Raw genomic sequence first — 18,914 nt, forward strand, 5'->3', positions numbered from 1 at the left:
GAGAAAAAGACATCCAAACAATGGAACATTTGCCAAAAGGAGAAAGGAAATAATAATAAAAAAAAAGTTATTTAACCCTGTGTAATATTTAAAGAGATTGTTATCACCTAATAGTGGTGTATCTGACAAAGGACAATGTGCCAGTTCATGTGTAAATCAGCCAGGATAAAACATGCATTATATGTAAACTGCTGTGTTTCTCCAGTCACTTTCAAACTAGGATTATCTCTGGCTGTTGGTTAAGTTCAAGGAAAAGGATTAGCTACACAGGCCTAGACAAAATAGGAAGCACGGAGTGATGAATACCCAATGCAGTACAAAGCAGAAGTCAAGCCAGAAATGCAGGTCATGACAGAACTCAAACAGCAATCAGAAAACATATTTAAACAGATTCTCCTGCCAGTGGTGTCCTCTGCTCCAGAGGCAGAGCAATGCCATCTCCTGCTAAACAATGGCCTTGGAATAGTGACTTGGCCACCTTCTGCCCCACCATTCAAGCCTTGCTGCCCTGACAAAGACTGTTAGATGTTGCCTTGTAATTTAAATATCTCCATGAATATCTGCTCTGCTCTTCTGCCAGAGGTTTCTTCCCCCCACAAGTGGAATCTGGCCACCCAAAGAAATGATTCAGCACTTGGTACAGTTAGTAAGGGTGGGAAACTTTTAGAATAAGCTTGGAGAGATAAAGCAGTGAGTGGTTGTGAAATCTGGCAAAGTCTGAAAGCCCAGTGTGTGTTCTGGGTGTGCTGCTCTGCCATGGAGGCACCTTCAAAGCCCTGAGCTGCTCCAGGAGGGAACTAATAATAACCACTCCTGTCACTAGAAACAGGAGTGAGAGATCCAGCTCATATGGAAACGATTCAGCAGGAGCAGGGAGCATCTTCAGCAGGGAAGAAAAGTGTGATTCAGCAGTAAATGGAGGAGTTTGTGCTTGTCTAAAGGTTCAGGGAGACACAAACTGTGTTTGGTTACTGAAAGGTCCTCAAAGCTGCTGCCAGCAGACCTGTCACTCATCTGGAAGAATAGGCATGAAGAAACTGCATCTCTCCTCATCCTTTTTGTCCCAATCCAAGTGCTTTGATTCCCAGCAAGGCTCAGTGCAGAGCCCTGGGAACGGGCTCCACCCAGCTCTGTGTGCAGAGGAATTGCAGCCTTGCTCATTTGTATTTCTCTGTGGTTGCAGAGAGAGAGAGAAACACGAAGCTCTACCTCCTGCACACGTTCACAAAATGAGCCAATCCTCTCCCAAATCCATCTTCTCACTCCCATCTCCACCCTGCTGGAGTGTCTCCATGGGACACTTCCAAGTAGGGGAGAGGTTGCAGCTCTCAGTTGTTGCCATTTTGGGAATGTTGTTTTACAGATTGGACTTGCTGTGGTTTGGTCGAAATGAAAGAGTTTGGCATAAAATCTCAAAAAGTAAAACACAGGCTCTTTTTCAGGAGATTTTTCCATGTGGGTGTTTTGTTTTTTCTTCCCGGAGAGACTTTTTATAATCCTTTTTAAACACAAAGTGACCTAAGGTGGCTCATTCCCACCCACTGCCCAGGTGCCAGAGCCTGCTGGTTACAGGGCACCTCTCCTGCAATGCCTGTGGTAGGTTCAGGTCCAATGTGAGACCCTCTGCAGGGAAGAATTTGGGAAGACCATGAGACATCCAAAGGCTCCAACCATTTGTGCCCTGCAAGATCTCAGGCCCAGCTCCTCCCTCAAGGCCCAGCTGCTTTGAAGGCTCTGCAGCCACCAGCTCCATCTGCTCAGCAGAAACCCTGAAATGGCCCAAAGCCCTCACCCTGCAGCCTCCAGGACTGAGCTGGCTCCCAAATTCCCTGTCTTCACTCAGGCATCCTCAGGAAAGGTGTGAGTGGGTCAGCTCCTCTGTGGCACTGAGCAGTGAAACATCCCAGGCTGTTCCAAGAAGGAACAAGTCAAGATGGAGCTGAAACCTCAGTCCTGGGGAGCACAGAACTCCTCTGGGGCCCATGCCCACGAGGGTGTGTTACAGTCTGGGTGATGTTCTGTTTGATGAGAAGTTGTTCATTGAATTCAATGACTTCACTCTCCAAATCATTTCCCAAGCCAGAGGCAAAACCCTTCACTGAACTGACTGCTGGCTGCTGTGGAGCACTGGGGAAATACAGTTTTGAAGAGCATGGCAAAGAATGGATGTCTTAAAGCTGCATTGGGGCTCCATTTAGGATCCCAACCTCTAATCTGCCCAATTAATCTGATGAAACAGATGTGAAGGAGGAAGAACAGGCAGTCTCCTAGGAATCACAGAGACATTAGAAGGATATCCTTGCCAGATGTTGGATGTTTGCTCTCTGGAATGCCTCCTCCCTCCCTAGCTGGATTTTCTGGCTCCATTTCCATGCACCCTGAACTACACCATAGAGCAGCACTTTGTACAACACTGCTCAGGCTCTCTGTGCTCACACGTGGGGCAGAGGCCAAAGATGGTTCTGCCAGAGACAATCAGAGATGTTCCAGCTGCCAGAGCTGTCCTGGCTCTGTGCTTTGGGCCTTTCACTGTCTGGGAGAGGAATGTGCAGTGCCACTGCTCCCCTCACTGTGACACAGGGAAGGACACTCCCTGAGGCTGCTTCTTTGGAAAAAAACCTTCTTTAGGGGGAACCCCTTCTGTGCTGGTGCTCCATGCTCAGATTTAATCCTGATGGCTCTCAACAGTGTCATGGAAGGGCACTGGGATGAATGAACTTGGTCAAATGAAGGAATGAGGGAAAGGGATAAAGGAAAGTGATAAAATCTAGAATTACACACCCAGCTATGGGATAAATGCCAGGGCAGAGAGCTTTGAGGGGAAGTCTCAAGGATAGACAGCAGAGTACAATTCTGTCTCAGCCTTATGGGGACAGTCTGGCTGCAACCACAGCCATCACTCATAAGCTCCCCCAGGACATTTAAGATCAGTAAAACAAGTGAGAAATGCATGGGCTGTAGCTGCTGAAAGAAGAGAGGGATCTCCCAGCCCCACACTATAAGAGGGCACCAAATAAAAATGATAAATGGGATATCCTTCACTCTTATCAAGCTAATCACCCAAAACCAGCTTCCTCCCTGTCCTTTAAGACCTGGCCTTGGGAATTCCACAGAAGCTCACAGCAGAACTGTGCTCTGTTGGGGTGGGATGCAGTTGGTGGCCTCTGAGAATGGCTCCCACCAAGGAGGACTGGCTGGACACTGCTCCTCTTTGTTTCCACACACAGATTTGCAGCTGGCATTCACCCAACCCTCCCCTTCCAGGGAGGCTCAGTGCAGCCTCTGCACAATGTCCATGGCATTGGCAATTCAGGAGTGGGGCATTCAGTGGCCAGGCTGGGACATGGCAGTGCCACAAGGCATTGGTGGCACTCAGGCTGCATCCTAATCCACTGCTGAGTGATAAAACTCCCAAATATCATCTCTGCACAGCCTCTTTTACAACCTGCCACAGAGCTGGTGAATGTTCACAAACATCCTGCAGGACTGGGAGGTGTTTTTCCAAATGGAACTGACGAGAATAGGCTCAGCTAATGATTCCTTGATGTAGCTTTTTATATGGCATCATTGATAGAAGTTTTATGGATGCAGTTGCTATAACAACATAATGCACAGTGGTTAAATATAGCAGCTCCTATTTTCCACTCAGTTTGCTCTGCCCTAAGCAGACAAGACTATTCTTTTCTGTTCTAGCTGGGATAAAATGGATTTGATAGCTCACTAAAGAAAACAAGTGGTACAGTCCTCCCTCCTCCTCCTCCTCACAAAGATGATTCCTCTCCATCCTAAGCAAGCAAACAACAAACCCAACAGCCCCCCATTTGCCAGGCTCCTGGGCCAGAGGGGCTGTTTAAAATCAAAATGCACAGTGACTCATGCAAAACTAAACCACCTTGATGTTACATGTGATCTCAGTGCAGGCACTGCCATTTCAGAGTGCAGGAAAGAGAGGTTCTCCAATGTTCCTGCCACAGAGTATTTACCAAGCTCATCACCACAGTGCCTTGTGACTGGCCAAATGCTGAAGGGGGATAAAGTGACCTGGATGTCACTCAAAACCTGCTCTTCCTTGAGGATGAGAGTAAAGGATCCAACCTCCCATGGCAACAGGGAAAGCTCCTGTTTTGGGGGATAAAAGAGGATGATGTTGCCAAATCAAGCTACAGGAGATTGCTTCCAGTCCTCCCTGCTTTGCTGCAGTGGGTTTTTCTTGCGTTTGGGTTGGGTTTTTTTTTTTTTCTATTTGGAAGCCAGAACTGAAATACTCCCAGGGGAGACTGAAATCAAATAGTAATTTGTGTTCATCTCCCATCCTGTTTTTTCTTATTTTTCCCTTGCAGAAGAACCAATCAATCCTTGAACCCTGGCATTTCCCAGTTCCTCCCAGATCTGAAGGCCAGGCAGGCACACACAGCAGCAGCTGGACTCCTGCAAGCTGCTGCAAGGGAAAGAGCTCATTTCTTCTGAGTAGCGCCTGCTCCTTTGAACATAACCTCTGTTCCAGACACTGGGAAGAATATTTATGCCCTTAGCAGACAATACTGAGCACCTGCTCAGCTATGACCATTTCCTGAACTGTTTTATTCCTTTGAAGCTGTTCAATAATCTGCACCTCCTGAAGTGAGGAGTTGTGGGAGGGGTCACAGAGCCCATTCCAGCCCTGCTCTTGCAGAAAGTAATCTCATGGAAGTGGGCACAAGCCTGTCCCCCAGAGACTGGGAGCATCCAAAAGAGCTGAGGATCACTGCACCAGCTTCATCCTTTCCTCCACTTTGCACAGTGGAGGCAGAACCCTGCAGGACTTGTTTGAAGAAGGTTAATAAATACATTGCAGATGATACCTGGAGGGGAGAGGTCGTTTGCCTTTCCCTTGCCATGCAGCACTGGGGCCCCAGGGGCAGCCACTGCTGCTCTGCAGAGCTCTGCTGGCACAGGGGCACAGGGGAAGCCTCAGTTTATGCTCCCAGAGCTGCCTGGACTGGCCAACATGTGAGAACTCATCAGGGCACTGAGAGTCAGGAGTGATACAGTCATGCTCTACTTCCTCCATAACACAAACTGAAAAATAATGAGGGCAAGCAAGGCACTAAAAATAAACTTAACCTTTCAGCAGCCACGGCATCACCCCTGCCACATGCAGATGATGGGGCTGCCATGATTAATTCTGCTGATTCAGGACTGGAAGGGAGACAAGACAAAAAGCAGCCCTTAGTTAATGAGAATTGCTCGTGCTCTGGTGTCCCCATCAGCATGGATCTCATCAGCCCAGTGTTCTGCTCCAGCTGAGCACCAATGCAAAGCTCTGGGTTCAAGGGAATTGTACACAATGAGCATTTCCTGGTAACATGCTCTGAGACAAGAAGAGGGTTAGATCCCCACTGCACACACAGGAAACATAAAGCATGAAGGTGGGAAAGTGATTTCTGCACAGCCACAAAGTAAGACAAGAGTAGAACTGGGGTCAAAATCAAGAGTTGTCCTTAAATTTCTTATCTATAACTCAGCTGCTAACTTGTTTTCCCATGATCTCTTCAGGGTGGAGGAGGACACCTAACAACCTGCCTTTCATTCCTCCTTGTAGGTCACAGGGCAGTTGAGTGAGCAAACAGAGGCCCAGGCAGCTGGAAGCTCTTTAGGCCCTCTGTGCCAATGGTGTGAGCATTGGTCACCAACCTCTGCTCCTCAGTCATCAGCCTCTGCCCAACCTCTGTTCTTAATGTTCAGCCTCTGCTCAACCTCTGCTCCTCAGTGTTCAGCCTCTGCCCAACCTCTGCTCCTCAGTGTTCAACCTCTGCTCCTCAGTGTTCAGCCTCTGCTCCTCAGTGTTCAATCTCTGCCCAACCTCTGTTCTCAATGTTCAGCCTCTGCCCAACCTCTGCTCCTCAGTGTCAGCCTCTGCCCAACCTCTGCTCCTCAGTGTTCAGCCTGTGTTCAACCCCTGCTCACTCCTCAAACTGTGCCTGAATCCACCTCCCCATCCAGCCCAAACACAGCACTGCTTCTCTAACCCCACCCTCTCTCCTCTGTTAGGCAATTTCAGAAGTTGCTGGGAAAGCCATGATCCCCCTCTAACACTGAATTCCAGCCATCAAAGCTCTCAGCATCTTCCCAGAGGAGCTGGAGGTCCCAGTATGGGTTCTGTGGCACTGCAGCTTTCTCTAGGCAAGTGAGAAAGGCAAATCACTGTGATGTTGTCAGCAAGGACAGCCAGAAGAATTTGTTTATTTGAATTGCACAGATGATTCAGAAAACAAATGGGTGCTATAAATACAAAGCTGTACTTGCAAAGAGTTCTTCTCATGCCTGGGAAAGCCAGGGGCAGCTCTGGAGGAAATCTCTCTAGGACACAGAAAGGTCTGAATGAGCAGAGGGTTAAAGTAAAATACAGTGGCTGTCATGCCAGCAAAATCTGAGTGATTTTAATAAAGGGATTTCTATCTATTAACCTCACCATCACAACATGGAGACATGGGGTCTCAAAATGTAAGGAATAAAATGGTGAAGAAACTAACAGACTATTCCTAAAAGTGGTAAATAGGGACAGCTCCAGTGAAAGAGCAGTGTTCTTGAGCAGAGAGGTAAATTCAGGTACCTGGACAAGATGGCAACATCCTCTGCTGAAGAACTTTCCAAAACCCACCTGCCACCAGCTCAGGCATCAGGTATTCACACACTCCTCAAAGCAGAGTGCAAAGTGATCTGTGGCATATTTTAGTGGGATCAAGGACAGGAAGAGCAAAGAGGGCCCAGTGAAAGGGAGTCTGGCAAGCTCCCAGCTGATAGAACACTAAAAGTTGCTGTAGGTTACTTCCAGAGCAGTGGCAGTTTCTCCAGACAGTGTCATGTCCCACAGCCTGCAGCAGTGAAGTGAACACTGCCCTGGCTCTGTTTCCTCAGCAGCACCAGCCCAGCCCAGAGAAGTCTGCAGACATTGTACCTGACAGCTTTGTAGAGAGAGATGTGGTTGGCATGGCCACTCACTCCTCCTGCATCGAACGTCACCACCTGCAATAAACACACAACAAGAAGCATTTAGGAGCAGGAGGAGGAACCTGAGCAGTTCCCACATTTGACATCCAAGCCCCGACCCAGCCCGTTGTGTCTAATGAGCTGTTTATGTGTTGCACAATGAGGCCTTGTGTGTGAACTCCTCACGCCACAGAAACACAAGCAAACAAACAAGGCACTCTGGAAGCAGATGAGTGCACAGCCCAGCAGCCTGAACAACAGAGAGATGACAAAGATCGTGTCCCCACTGGCAGGATGCACTTGTTACTTATTACCGGGGCAAAAGGTCACTTTCAGAGTGATCTGTTGCAAATGTGTTCCTGACCCCAGAGGTCCAGCTCTATGAATCACTCTCCCCTGGACCTGAGAACATCCTCCAGTGCCTGTGGATGACAGGGTGAAGCCATGGTTTGAATCAGGACATTGCTGCAACACGAGCCACACGAGCATGTATGCCTGTCCTGGCTCTGATAGGAGAAGCAGCCTCTTTAAATAATCTGAATGCACTTTTTGTACCACTAAACCAGGCTTTTCACTGAATTAGATTGTATTGTTAATTGCTTCTCTGCAGGGAGAGATGGGAACTCCAAAATGCAGAAGTAATGTGTGCACAGAGCACTGCCCAGAGCCCAGAACAGCCCTGGCTCCCTGCCCTCAGAGCCACCAACAGAGTGCCAGGGCTGAGACGTCACCCTTGGGACCCCTCCCTGCGTAGGGCTGTGCAATGGGCACTTAAAGGCTCCCAGTGCCAACCAAGCAGCCAAAGTGGCAGCACAAAGTGTAGAAAGGACAGGGAATGGGCCATGCTCTTTGCAGGGAGTGACAGTGACAGTCCCTGGACAGAGCAAAGCTCAGGGCTTGCCCTGGGAGAGGCCCAGCAGCAGAGCTCTCCACAGCTCCCTTCTCTGGGAGCAGGAGGAAATCATCCACTCCCACATTTCAGGCAATGTTTGCTTCCTTGCCAGCTTGTTCTCTCCTCAGGGAAGGAAATGCTGCAGCCCTGCTCACTCACTGCACCTCCCTTCCCAAAATCTATTTTATATGCAGGGCCTGGAGCACTGGGTTAGAGATCAGGGGAAGATCAAAGCCACCATGCCCGTCCTGCAGCGTGCTCCTCCAGCAGGAGAGGCCCTCCCAGCCAGGGGATATTGAGTCAGGAGGGAGAGGAAACACAAAGGCAGTGATGAGAAATACTTCAAACCCCACAAACTTCACACAAGCCTGCTTATAAACCCACCCACCCACAGTCAGACTTTCCACTTTGCCCAGTGGCCAGCAAGCCCCAGGTTGCTCTTTGCTGGCAGGAACTGGTGGGACCAAAATTGGTTTCATTCACATACAAAACAGCATTTTTTGATCAACCCCTATTTTATAAGGAGAAGAAGGATGTGTTTAACCTTGGCTGCTGCCGCACATCAGCACTAGCAGAGAGCTCTGCAGGGCTGAGCCCTCTCTGTGGATATCAGCTTGTGGAGGAGCTCATCATGAAATTCAGCACAGCTCAGGGTGAGCACAGCACCCTGGACTTTACAGATGAGAAAAAGACCACACTCTGAAGTCACTGCTACTTAGAGTGGTACTTCCCTGAGATGACAACATCCCCCACTCACTGCAGGCAGAATAAATTCCTATTCAGGTGAATAACAGTGTGAGTCTGATAAGGGCTGGACTTGCACTAAACCTTTTTTACTCATGGGGACAGAGAGAGGGTTTGTCTCTTCTGTCTGCTCCCTGATTTTCATGTAATTTGTACAAACAGAACATTTTTAAGAGCAGCACCCTGCAGTCAAACGTGGTTGAAATTAGCCAATGGGCTCTAAAGGCTTTTGAAACATGCATGTGCACATACATATAAATACAATTGCATTATTCCTGTTTCCTTAGGAAATCAAACTAAAAACCCCAGACAAGCCAAAACACACATTTTTTCTTCTGTGGAGGTTACAAGAGAACAAACCAGAAGACTGAGATAAGAGACTTCAGTGAGCAGACTAAATAAACTAATCGTTGTTTTTACAAAACTGGCTCGGGCCAACTGTGGGAGCAACAAGGCTGGGTTAGGAAATATTCTTGACATGGGAATTATCTGTTCAGAAACACCTTTGTAGGTTTTCCTTCTCCACATCTGTTTTGAAACAGAAGCTGCTGAGCTTATGTAACATCTGAAGCAGCTGAGGAGGCTACAGAGAGCCCATTTTCAATTGCTGTAGTGCAGTTTACTGTTACTGTTTACTGAATTACCTGTCTCTTCAAAGAAAGGGATTTTTAAGTACAATTCCCAAGGTATCTGCACAGTGACTTGGCCAAGGTGGCATTGCTGTGTCTGATCCCTCTTAGCACACATCTGGCTCTGGGACAGCAGGGATATCCCACCCTAAATATATCATATATCATCTAAATATCTATATAAGTAATCAGGGCTCTGATTCCACAGCACCACTGTGCTGTTCATGACTTAAAGCAGGCAGCAATCACATGTAAATCAATCCCTCTGGCTTCAGGGATTCATTTCATTGATAAGGAATTTGAATTTCTTTCTCACATGCTGAAGATATTTTCACACGGGAGCATTTGCTCCTTCCACACGGTGCAGCTCCTGCTGTGCTGGCTTTTAACTCCCAACCTGAACCAGGCTGATGATGAAATCAAGCAAACAATCAGGACAGGATGAGAAAACCTGAACATCTTGAAAGTGTCTGACTTAAAAACAGGCTTAGCCAGTTCTGGGAGCGAAAGGCTGGGATAGTAAATATACTTCATGTGGAAATTATTGCTCAATGAAATCTTTAGGGCAAGAGGGAGTTCCCTCCCCACACCTGTTCTGAAATGGGAGCTGCTGCTGTTGCTGGTTTTTCTTCTAGGTGACCTTGGTATTCAGGAAATGGAGCTTTCACTGGTGGAAGCCAGAGCAGCAGCCAAGACAAACAGGTCCAGAAATCCCTTCCGGAGAGGGGAGAGCACAGAGGAAATTACTCAATTACCAGCACAAGAGAAAACTCCTGAGAGCTCTGGAGTCCATGATCCCTCCTCACACCTCAAAGCTGAGGTTCTCCTCCTCTCTCTGGTGTCACACTGTGCTTCAAACACAGCACACATCTGCTGTGGGGACACAAAGGTCTCTGCTTTTTAACAAGAGCTATCCCTTAAAATGCTACAGCAAGCAGCTCCACTTCTCATGGCCTTCCCTGAGCATCTCTCCTTGCACTCCCAGAGCCCAGGGAGGCACAAACTCCCTCTGAGTCCCTTCTGAGTTTGGAGATGTCTTTTGTGTCTGATTTAGGAGCAACAAGAGCCTGCCTGGAGCTCACACAAGACTGTGTAACTTCTTTTTTTACACACCAAACACTTTCTAATCTGGATCAAGACTGAGCAGCCTTGGCTGCCTCTCCCTGCAACACTGGCTTTTGCTTGGGAATCCAGCAGGCAGGAAATAATTCCCAAAGTCTATAAATTAGTTTTGGCTTTGACTACATCATTAATTTCTGTGTCTGCACTATTTAATGTAGAGCTTGGATGAAATATGTCCCTGTAGCTCCCAAAACGATTGAGCTGCTCCTGGACTTCCAGGGCAATTGAACAAATGAGTAACCATGTAATGGAAGGAAACTACACAGAACATGAGGGACTCCTTGCCTTGCAATCCTTCCTTTCAGACATGCTGGAACTGCAGCCCCTGCTCCACTGCCAGATGGCACACAACATGTTCTGTAAATAAAGATAATAAAGATACCACTGTCCATGCTGTGACTACTGGGAGAACTGGGGAAAGTTTTCCCACTGGGATAGCTACAACAATACACACCCTCCAGCCATGCTGACTGCACTGAGCTGGGCTGAAACTCAGTTAGTTTTTGGTTTTTTCAAGGCTCTTTTAACATGTTCAACCAATTCTCTCCATTTCAACATTAGTGATAAATGGACTCAGTTTACCTTTCAAGGCAAGGCTATTGGGTTAGGACAGCAGAGACATCACAGAGAGCAAGCTCTGAAGTTTTAAATTGCACAATGTTTAACAAAGGTACTTAGGTACTTCTCTCACTGTGTTGGCAAATTCAGTCTGCTCCTAAATGAATGGTATTACAGCAAACAGCTGAGACCTGTGTGATTGCTTGGGACACTTCAAATAATGAACATTTCCAGAGCAGTTCATTACCAGCTGCCCCTGGTGCTGCTGCTGCTGTGTCCTGCTGCAGTGATTTGTGCTCAGTGCTGCTCAGGGAAGAGCTGATGGCAATGCAGGGGCTCCCATCCTGGCAGGGCCAGCACCAAGCCCAGCAATGTTTCTTGTTCTGCAAACCCCACATTCCCTGCTCAGCAAACCCAACATTCCCTGCTCTGCAAACCCCACATTCCCTGCTCAGCAAACCCAACATTCCCTGCTCTGCAAACCCAACATTCCCTGCTCTGCAAACCCCACATTCTCCCTGCTCTGCAAACCCCACATTCCCTGCTCAGCAAACCCCACATTCCCTGCTCTGCAAACCCCACATTCCCTGTTCTGCAAACCCCACATTCCCTGCTCTGCAAACCCCACATTTCCCTGCTCTGCAAACCCCACATTCCCTGCTCTGCAAACCCCATATTCCCTGCTCTGCAAACCTCACATTCCCTGCTCTGAAAACCCCACATTCCCTGCTCTGCAAACCCCACATTCCCTGCTCTGCAAACCCCACATTTCCCTGCTCTGCAAACCCCACATCCCCTGCTCAGCTCAGCCCTGTCAGTGACAGACTCCAGCCTCCCCCAGCACAAACAGCTGGAGTTTAATTTTCCCCCAGGCAAAGATCTAATCCTTCCTAACCATCCAGAGGAGTTCTGGTGTTTTCAGAATTTCTTCTGGGGTTTTGGTGCACTTGTCCCTGTGCCCCTGAGAGTCACAAACATGCAGTACAAATCCTCCTGTGCTTGGAGCTTTCAGATTAGATTAAAACCTATCTATTCAGGGGGCCAAAAGGCACAAAAGGAGTCCAGGAAAAGTGCATTTGTCTCTGTGCACAGCAATGAATTTCATGGAAAATTAGCCTCAAAATCAATACAAAGTTGGATGCATGATGCTGGTTTTGTGCTCGTGGGGCTTTCATGCTGCAGGAGATGTGGTTTCTTGTTTTGTGAAGTGCTGAAAGGCTTTGAGAGTTTGGTGATTTTGCTGCTAATCAGTGTGTGACAGTGCCATGCCTGATCAAAGCAGGGTTCAACAGAGAAGAACAGAACACAACCCTTTCCGTGCTTAGGCCCTTATTCCTGTTCTGTGGGAAAAAAACCCCAAACTATTCCAGTGCCAGGAAATCTCCCCAGTTTAATATCCTTCAATCCTGACCTATAACCCTGCTAATCAAGCTCTCTAACACACATCTGCCAATGGGCTTCAAATCTAAGCCTAAACCTAAGTCTAAAGCCCAATTTGGCTCTCTCCATCACATGGTTACTTTAAAATACAGAAACCATTTGAAGAGTTAGAAAAGTGAGATTCCTCCATTGTTTGTTTTTCAGTGGGAAGCAAAGAAAGCTCTCCTGAGAGAGAAGATACATCCTAACCTTGGAGACTCCAAAGAAAGCTTCCAGAGGGAAAGGCAAAGCCCAGAACACTGGCTCAGGAGTAATGTGGCAATTGCCAGTGCTGCAGAAAGTGTCACATTACCAGGCTGATGTTCTTGGCTTCAATGTGCTCCAGGACAAGGGTGGCCAGGAGCTGTGTGTCCCACTCCACAGCAGGATCATCAGGAAGATCTCTGGAAATGAGAAGGGCCATCAGTCACTGCTGAGAACTTTGTAAAGACCACTCTGGAACAGAGAGATCATCTTAATCACAGAATGAAATCAAGATAAATTTATTTACCATATAAAACCAGCTTAAGAGTCTTACAAGCTTGTATACTGGAGGGTTGAAAGAGAAAGAGCAGTTCCAACACCCTCCTCATGGATTTGTCAAAGTCTCCCTTTCCTCTTACCATCAAGGCAGACTTTGTGACTGCTTTACTTCAAGCAACATCTATTTTCTAAATTCTTTTTCTTGATTTATCCCAATCAAATTTAAAACCCCTTTAAAAATACATTTTTCTGAAAGACTTCCCAATTATAATCTACTGGTGAATTACATTGGGAAGGTACCAAGCAAACTCCTGCTGTCATTTATTCAGGAATAATCCACTAACCACAACCAGAGGACAGCAGAGTTGTAATTATATGGCTTGGATTTGATAGTAGCTGTTCATGTGTTTATTTTGTGCTCTGCATACCCAGCTGGCATGCAGAGCACACTGTGACTGAACTCCCTGCCTGGGTATTTTGGATTGCAGGACTCTAGGGGCAGGGACCATGAGCCAAATGCAAAATAGCACCAGACAGCCAAGAGAACATTCCATATTTACACAACTGAGAGCTGAACGTGACCCCCCAGTCATTATGTTTGAATGATGCCAAGAAAACATTGCTCACAAAGTTGCAAAGGTTATTAGTAACAATAGGATAACACACAGCTGCTGAAACCCAGTAATGACATGTTTAACTGGTCTTTTTCTCAGACCTTTTCCCTGCTCTGGAAGTCTGATAACCACTGTGAGGTGGCTCAGCAGCAAAATGACTGCACAGCATTCTCCCACCGAGCCAGGGGCTGCAGCTGAACCTCTCCAGCTGTTTGCAGCAGAGCAGGAGCCACATCCCAGCCCTGCTCAGGCCTTGCTCCCTCCCTGCTGCAGGGACAGCAACATCTGCAACAAAACTACAGGGAAAGTCACATCCCAAAAGAAACCTCAGCCTGGCTCTTCAGGAGAGGTCTTCTGGGCAGAGATTTTCCCACTGCTGTTAGCAGTAGCTGGAGTGGAAGGAACAGCTTTATGTCCAAACTGACCATTAGATTTCCTCTTGTGTTACATTCTCCTCTTCAGCTCAGGCCCAAATAATGTGAATTAGAAACCCCAGCAAAAGGGAAGGAGTTCCTGCACCAGGCTGCACATTCCAGCTCTGGTCCCTGTAGCAGCACTACAGCAACAGAAAGTTTTGTGTTGTTGGCAATTCCCTCTGGGACAGACAGCACCTCTGCCTGATGGACACCAGACACCTGAATTTCAGCCCTGGAAGGATGCCCTGGTGCATCTGCTGGCTGTCTCAGCAGCTTAACAAACCTGCACCTTTCACACAAACTTTCACACCTCCTGCTTGAGGAGGAAGTGGCCCAGGGGACCCTGAAGGTATGGCCAGTCCCAGCATGTCACAACCAGCCTTAAACTGAGCACATTTATAAATATTATTCACCTAAAACATCTCAAGAAACAGCCAGACTGAGTCCAAGGGCAAGTGTGACAGTGCTTCAGTTGTTTGAATGATTCCTTCCAGGTCTGTCAAGCCTTAACCTGATAATATTAAAGTAGCAAATTATCCAACAGGGATTCTCCCACTGATCACTTGCAGTGCAAATATCATTCCCCTTTTTGGACAGGGCTTAAATGGAGGAAGTGAAGAGTCCCATTAAAACAGGAAGGGTGCTCCAACAGTGAGAGGTCAGGAAAAAAAAGTAGGGCTTGGAATTTATGATGTCCAGGAGGCTTTGGTGTCATAGCCACTGCACTCAGCTTTATTGGGCTGTTTCCAAAAAGGCTGCTGGGTAGTGGAGCAGGTTTTAACTAGTTTAGACAGATAAAGATCATCCTCGTCAATGGAAATGAACAGCTGGAGGCAACGGTTTAGAATCCCTGGAAACAAAACAATCTGAAGGCATGAGCAAATTAACCCCATCAACACTGAACTGATTGAGCAGGAATATTCTACCCAAAATTCTGCTTCTACCCCGTTACTGCTGCTCATAGAGAGACCACTTACTGCCAGCAAGGAAAAGGAAATATTCTTCTTGCATCATATTTGTCAGGTACAGAAGAGAAGCTGATCTTGCCAAACAAGAGACACATGCACAGAAGCACATTCCTCACTCATTAATAGCCACGATGGCCCACGAAAGCATTCCCAGCTCATTCTGCAAACACAAAAACTCACACACAGCTAACTGACAAACCCACAGGCACCCAGGGAAGTCAGCAGAGCTACATTCATTCAGCAATAAATACATTCATCTAGACTGCTGCAGGAAGTGACTTTTCTTTCATGGTAAGAGTCTGTATAATATTTTATGAAGTTGGAAATGCGTTCCCATGATAGAAAGGGACCCACAGAAAACATGAGAGCTGTAATTTTCTGCCTGTGCTCTGGATATCAGTAACTGGGTACAATAAGGATGAAAAGGTGATGAAGAGAACTGAGTTCATCCACAGCCATGCACACAGGACAGGTTTACACGAGATCTCCACATGCCCAGGGAGCTCTGACGGGACATCAAAAACTGCTCACAAAATCATACATGAAGAAAATATTTTTCCTAATGTCATAAATAGGTTCTGCCCAAACCTGAGCAGTCCCCCGAGGTGCTGCACTATTAAAATGAGCTGCATTCATTGCTTTTACCTTCAGGACCTTGTATGAGAAACATTCAGCATTTCAGTGGTTAACTGCACACTGCCTTTCTGGCTAAGGCTGATAATGCCTCTGAGCTCAAGGTCGAAGGGCTGAGATAAAGGACTATAAAGGAGTGAAAATTAGCACATTCCCTGGAGCAGACTGGAGCTGGTCCCAGGAGCCACCGTTCCCCTCCCTGTCCTCTGCCCCACAGAGCTCCTCGTTGCTGCTGTCAGTCACTGCCACACACCAGGACATAAATCCTGCACCAGCAGGTCCTGCTGCTGGAGGGGGCTGTGGGAAGGGCACAGGGCTTTGGGCACTTGGCCATATTTCCATCAAACTATTATGGTCTGGAAGGGATGTTTATGGGATTCCACGTGTCTGATATTGAATGCAGGTGGCTGCTTGGATGCAGGGAAAAATGGGGAGATGAATAGGAGGAAAAAACTATTTTTAATGGAATAAGGCTTCAGAAGAGTTGTTTTCCCAGGAATTTTCAGTGAAACCCATGCTGTGCACTGTACAGGGAATTTACAGCTGTGCCAGGGGATCTGCAGCCTCAAGAGAGGGAAATGGAGAATTATGCTGCAGTGTGGAGAAGGGTCTGTCTCTGCTCACTGATTTCAGCATGTTCAGAAAACAAAATCCTGCACCTTCCTCTGTACCCATCCACGGGTGGCAAGAACCAGACAGGACCCCTGGTTTTCTCCACCTCCCTCTTTGCTTTCCTCCCTGCCAAGCTGAGCAGAGCAGACCCTGGCATCTGCAGCTGCCCTTCCCAAGGTTTGCCCAGGAAGGATGAAGTGGATGTCCTGGGTGTCCTGGAGCTCCCTTGTGGGGGTCTCTAAGTGCCCACAGCAAATCACATCAGCGTGAGGCACCACCCCACCTTGTGCAGGTTTGGCCCAGCAGCCTCACAGCTGAGAATGAGAGATGTCCAAAATCATCATCAACCATTTCTGCCTGGTGCCAGCTCCTCTCCAGGGCTCTCCTCTGCCTGCCCTGGGCTGGAGCTGCTCTCCCACCTCAGCCTGGGACACTCTGCACTTTGCCAGCCCTGCAGGCCCTGCCAGCAGCCAGCAGAGTTTTGTAGGCTCATCTTTCTAGGAACATTTGTGCTCAAGATGATCAGATTCCTGTCATTTGGGAGGTCACTTTTGGCCAAGGTAGAGATTTCAAAGCCTTCACAGATATATATTGCCAAGTTATTCCCTCCTTACATGATAGACTGCTCAATCCCGGTCCAATTTTCCACTGCTCACCTTCCACAGAGCTTTCAGCAGCAGCCAGGGCGTTCAGATGGACAATCCTCTCTTGAAGCTTCCCATGTAATTTATTCTGCTCATGAACTAAGCTCTCATGACTGCTCTAAAGGTTAAGTTAAACCCAGCAGCTGGTCCATGTGATGGCCACATGGCTCCACAAACAGCAAATGGGCTGTGGGATAACCTTGAGACCTGACCCTCTGTGAGCTGGGAAATCCCCAGGCCCTGGGGGCTCTGGTTACCCCAGAGTCACCCCATGGGGACCAGCAGGGACCTCTCTGCCCTGACATGAAACCTTTGTGGGTGGCTTTTACAGGGAGCAGGCAATAGAGAGGCTTCTTGGAGATGTTAAGGTCTCCGTTTCCACATTCCAAGACACCAGTGCCAAACTTTCAAGGTGCCCATGTGATTTTCCATCCCACTACACACCAAAAGGGTCAGGATGAAAGAGCTTTCCCATTTCTTATTGCCTTTTTATCCTGCACCACTTTAATCAGTCCAAGGCTAGGGACCAGGAAACTTTTTGGCATAACTTCTCCTTCTCCCCAGTGCCTGATTTTCCATTAAATCAGCCCAAAGGTCAGTGGGCTGATGGTGGAAGCAGGTGAGCTGCTGTGCACGAGGCTCCCAGCTGGGAACAACGACCACAAAATGTTTGTTGGAACAGAGGATGCCCTTTGTATAAAGTTATAACTGTCTGAAATGAACATCTGGGCAATGAAACTGGATCAAGAAGCAAAAGATCCCACAGAACAAAATGAGGTGAGTGCACAATTAGTGAAAAAGCCATGTGATGACTAGAGGCAATCAGTGACCTTTATATCACAGCTTCAAAGTAATTGAAAAAAATGTGTAAACAGAAATTATTTCATGCTCTCCAAAGTAGAGCAGAGAATTTTATTTTTGAGATTATGCTAAGATAAGCTAAGACTGGCTAGCCCTAGGTCTTGAAGCACAGCCTCTAAATCCTGACTTTTATAACTATTTATAAATTCCCCTTCCTATAATGGGCAATTACAGACAGGAGGGAATTATTGCTGTTAGGCTGCATGTACATCTCTGACTCAATTGAAAATAGCCCACTTAGATAAATGATCAGCATCTTGCAACATCATGTTCTACAGAGAACAGATGCTGTGTGCTTATTGGAATGTAACAGCCTCCAATTTGGGAGAGAAATGGACTGGAGCAGGATGCCAGCTGTCAAATGAAAAGCCACCTACGACAGGGAAGCTCAAGAAATTTTTAAACCAGAAGCATCCTCCCTCTCCTCATAGTAAAGAAATACTGATTATTCTGAGAGTTGTATTTTAAGATTGGAAATAATAATCTTAGGGTTTGGTGTAGGTAGAGGGTAAAGGAAGTGGGGAAGATGCAATGACTGGAACATTAACAGGAAAATACTCTGGGAGAGCTCTGCATGTTCCCACTGAGCATGGCCAAACCATGGCTCTGACAGGTGACACTCCAGCCTCCTCCATCCCTCCCCAAAGACAAAGGTAATTAGGTCCTGCGGGAACACATTTTTTTGACTTGGGCATGACCATGTGTTTCTCTTTAAAAAATAAGCATCCTTTGGGTTTAAATTCACAGGAATTATGACAGAGCACAGGACTGGTTGTTTGCAAAGACCTATCCAAATGGCCCTGTACTAATTTATTTTTTTTAATGAATTATTGATGATTTCTCAGCAGAGACTGATGTCTATTCACAGGGATGACACAATTGCTTATCATAATTTGAAATCTGGTATTCATTTGACGTCTGTGCCTCAGTGCCTTGTTGATAAATTACAGCACAAAGCTCTGCAGGAACAAGTTCATATTCAATGTCTTCAAACAAAAACAATTGATGGTTCCTTTCAAGACCAGAAATACATAGAAGCTATGATGGCTCAAGCTAATTTTAAAAAATAACTTTAAAAAAATAGTTTGGAGAGGGCATCAGGCCCTGCTGTGTAAGACAGGAAATAAAATTCAACTCAATTATTTCTGAATTGGTATTTAGTCACAGTATTTTTATCTTCTGCTCTTCACACCAGTGAAATGGAAATAATTATATGTTTACCCCTATGTAAAGAAGTTTGGGATCCTTCTAAGGAAAGCGTTCTGTCTGTTCTCTGATTTCTAGAGAAATCAGAATGTGTCTAAGATGTGTCTCAGCAATCCTGGGTACTGGGAACCCCACAAACCTGTC

The 18,914-nt window shown here is 47.0% G+C and overlaps 1 protein-coding gene across 5 annotated transcripts in view; it reads right to left on the reverse strand.

Moving 5' to 3' along the window:
* PIGL (phosphatidylinositol glycan anchor biosynthesis class L) overlaps window positions 1–18,914 on the reverse strand; it is a 53,763-nt gene that overhangs the window by 6,808 nt on the left and 28,041 nt on the right. For 3 of the 5 annotated variants that reach the window (XR_011682394.1, XM_071447877.1, XM_071447880.1), the window contains 2 exons: window positions 12,647–12,737; window positions 6,938–7,005 (listed from right to left, as the gene is read on the reverse strand). Coding sequence is in view for 4 of the 5 variants with exons in the window: in XM_071447877.1 (XP_071303978.1) it covers window positions 6,938–7,005; window positions 12,647–12,737 (159 nt within the window). In the remaining variant the exon portion in view is untranslated. Of the gene's footprint in view, window positions 1–673; window positions 6,340–6,937; window positions 7,006–10,641; window positions 10,714–12,646; window positions 12,738–18,914 lie in introns of those variants that run through there. The other 2 variants (XM_071447879.1, XM_071447881.1) reach the window with 2 other exon arrangements.

The sequence above is a fragment of the Agelaius tricolor genome, unplaced genomic scaffold, assembly GCF_023055355.1.
Source record: "Agelaius tricolor isolate 1412-34295 unplaced genomic scaffold, bAgeTri1.0.p SCAF_25, whole genome shotgun sequence".
NCBI classification, from domain to species: Eukaryota; Metazoa; Chordata; class Aves; order Passeriformes; family Icteridae; genus Agelaius; species Agelaius tricolor.